Genomic DNA, 2,874 nt, shown 5'->3' on the forward strand with positions numbered 1-2,874 from the left:
ACGTGGAGAGTGGGGTCTACTTCGGCTGCTGCTGGGTCTGCTAGATTCAGAAGCAAGCCCAGTGTGGTCCTCTGGGGAAAGCCGAAGTCCTGCCAGTCTGGACTCCGATCTCTGCAGGGCAGACACACGGGCCATCACACACCGACTTCGAGTGAGGGAGTTGGGGGGAATGGAGAAAGCGGGGAGGTGGCGGGGGAGGGGGCGCTGCGCAAGCAACAGGACTGGAGTTGGGGAGGGCGACTAAGTTCTGTTTCCATGGAGACCGTTCCGGCTGAGCGACAACACTACTAAAGGTGGACGAACCCCGACTGTCAGCCAAGGTCCGGAAGGAGCCCACTAGTAAAGGTTGGCGACAATACCCTGACCCCTGGTTGACCCCAAACTCCTGACTCTGCCTCCCGCAGCTTCGTGACGCTGAGACGCGTCCAACCTCGCCAGAACATTCGGGCTTGGGGTAGGGGCAAGAGCTGAGTTAGAGGAGCGGGCTGGGGGCCCTGACCCATGGCGCCCAAGAAGAAGCGCGGGCCGGGCGCCGGGCGCCGGGGGGGCGCGGCGGGAGAGGGCGCCGAGCCACCGCTGTCGGAGCGCGCTCAGTACCTGCAGCGCGAGCACAAGTTACTCTCTGAGGAACTGGAGGCCTGTAAGCAGCGCGTCGACCAAGTGCTGCGGGAGAATGACTTCCTGGACAGCGAGGCGCCGCGCCTGCGCGAGGAGAACCGGATCTACGCGAGCTACGCCAGCACGCGCGCGCAGCGCTACGCCAACGCCATCGTTAGGTTGGAAGAGCAGAACCGCGAGAGCCTGTCGCAGATCCACTGGCAGCGCGCAGAGCTGGCGTCAATCTACCGCGGGCGTGAGGACGGGGTGCGCGCGCAGCTGCTGGAGATGGAGGCGCGCGCGGCGCACATGACGCAGCAGGTGCAGGAGCTGCAGCCCTACAAGGCCAGTGCACGCGCGCCCGCGGGCGGGCTGGGCGGGTGCCGGGCGAGGTGGGTGCGCGCCGCGGACCGGCGCTGACCCGCGCCCCGGCCGCAGGAGCTGCAGCTGGAGCAGCTGGCCCGGATCCGGGCGCTGGAGCGCGAGCTGCTGCATATGCGTGTGGAGCACACGCAGCTGCTCCACCGCGTGAAGCGGCGCTTCCTGGAGGACAAGGCAGCGTTTGAGCGCGAGGCGCGCCAGAGCGTGCAGTCGCTGGCGCGGCACGCGGAGCGGGAGGCGGCGCGCGCGCTCTTGGCGCACACCCAGGCCATCAGAGTGGACAATGGTCGCCTGCGGCAGGAGCTGCTGCGGCTGCTCCGCCGGGCCCAGGTGCTGCAGGACACGCGGCGCCAGTTGCTGGAGCAGCGCGAGCAGCTGCGGCGCGAGCATGAGGACACGCGGGACCTGGCGTGCGTGCACGGCTGGCTGCGCCGAGGCCCTGAGGGCCCGCCGCTTTGGGAACCATCGCCAGCCGCTTCTGATCCCGAGTCTTTTCCCTCCAAAACCCCGTCGAACGCGACCTTCCGGGTCCCATCAGTCCCAGCCTCCCACAACCCGTCTCAGGTCTTATGCCGCGCGGATTCTTGGACCCCGTCCCTGCCCTCAAAGGTCTCAGTTCCCAGGGTCCCGTCACTGGTCCCATCGCGTGTTGGCTCCAGGGTCCTTTCTCTGGCCCCTTCGAAGGCCAGTTTACGAGTCCCATCCCACGTGGGCTCCAGGGTCCAGTCCTTGTCGCGCCCAGGCTCCCGAATCCCATCCCTGACCCCATCTGGCCCGGGCTCCGGGGTCGCGTCCTTGACAAGGGACTCTCAATTCTCTTCGCGGTCCTCACTGCGTGCCGCCTCACAGAACACCATCCTCTCTGGGAAGCTCGTCCCCAGGTCGAACTCTTATCCTCTCCCAGTCGAAGGAGACGGCGACCGTGATGCTGCAGATGAAGCCGCCTCCGGGAGAGCCTGACCCTACCTCAAGGAAGGCTAGTGAGGCCAGAAGGTGGCGGGGAAAGGGGCTGTCCAGGAGGCGGGTTTGGTGAATGGATTATGAATAAAGGCGTGACTCCCTCCACCACTCTCCGCTCTGGCACCGCCTGCTTCGCTGTCCAGCGTTTCCGGCCAGTGCAGCGGCCACTCATTATGGCTTCCAGTTTCCAACCTGCAAGGCTGGTCGTTCTCTGCCTTGTGTGTCTGCCGGGACTCCACAGCTGGTTGCATTGGCAGGGGCAGAGGGAGATGACCACGCCACCGTCTTGCCCACAGGTCTGATAGTCTGGTGGCAGACATGGACATCGGGGGCGTGGACAGGTAGTATGAGAGCATGGAGGGAGTCTGGCAGGCCGGGGAGGCGCTGGTGGAGGGTCTCAGGCCCTCAGGAGCCATCGAAAGGGCTGGGCTTTGTTCCGGTGCCAAAGGGAGTCACGGGAGTTTTTATGTTTAACCTACTGAGTTTTGTGTTTCTTGTCCTGCTGGGCGGCTTTTGGAATCTCAGTTTTCTGACCAGGGATTGAATATTGAACCTGGGCTCCGGCAGCACCCAGTCCTAATCACTGGGGAATTCCAGGGATAATTTTTAATTTTGATTTCTCTGTTGGACCCAGTGCGTGGAGGCCAGTTAGTACGGTGTCCATCACGTGTGGTTTGCGTTCCTCAAGGCTGTATCCGGGAGGTAAGTGTGGGGGAGACCAGGCCCCACGCACCCTCAGCGCTAGCCGAAGGGGTAGGGGTTTCACGCCAAGCGCAGAGCAAGGTTTCACGGGGTCGGAAGAACGGACCGGCGAGGTGGCCACAGCGAGAGCGGCCAAAGGGCTCCTGGGCGTGGAGACCCCGAGGGTCTCCCGGGTCTCCACAGGTGGACGTGTCACCGTTACCAGCGGACCTGGGCCCTTTGGAGAAAGTTCAG

General features: G+C 64.5%; 1 protein-coding gene across 1 annotated transcript; it reads left to right on the top strand.

Annotated features, from left to right (window-relative positions):
• The first annotated feature begins 282 nt into the window (after positions 1-282).
• On the top strand, positions 283-2,263 carry CCDC166 (coiled-coil domain containing 166). Its single transcript, XM_055545592.1, has 2 exons — positions 283-942; positions 1,036-2,263. Exons 1-2 carry the CDS (start codon positions 502-504, stop codon positions 1,936-1,938), a joined length of 1,344 nt encoding a protein of 447 aa, XP_055401567.1. The 5' UTR covers positions 283-501; the 3' UTR covers positions 1,939-2,263.
• Positions 2,264-2,874: the final 611 nt, after the last annotated feature.

Source organism: Bubalus kerabau, chromosome 14, assembly GCF_029407905.1.
Source record: "Bubalus kerabau isolate K-KA32 ecotype Philippines breed swamp buffalo chromosome 14, PCC_UOA_SB_1v2, whole genome shotgun sequence".
Classification (NCBI taxonomy): Eukaryota; Metazoa; Chordata; class Mammalia; order Artiodactyla; family Bovidae; genus Bubalus; species Bubalus kerabau.

Coding starts and splice junctions, on each gene's coding strand:
- CCDC166 (XM_055545592.1), top strand. CDS start 502: ATGGCGCCCAAGAAGAAGCGCGGGCCGGGCGCCGGGCGCCGGGGGGGC. Junction 943..1,035: donor AGGAGCTGCAGCCCTACAAG/GCCAGTGCACGC, acceptor CCCCGGCCGCAG/GAGCTGCAGCTGGAGCAGCT.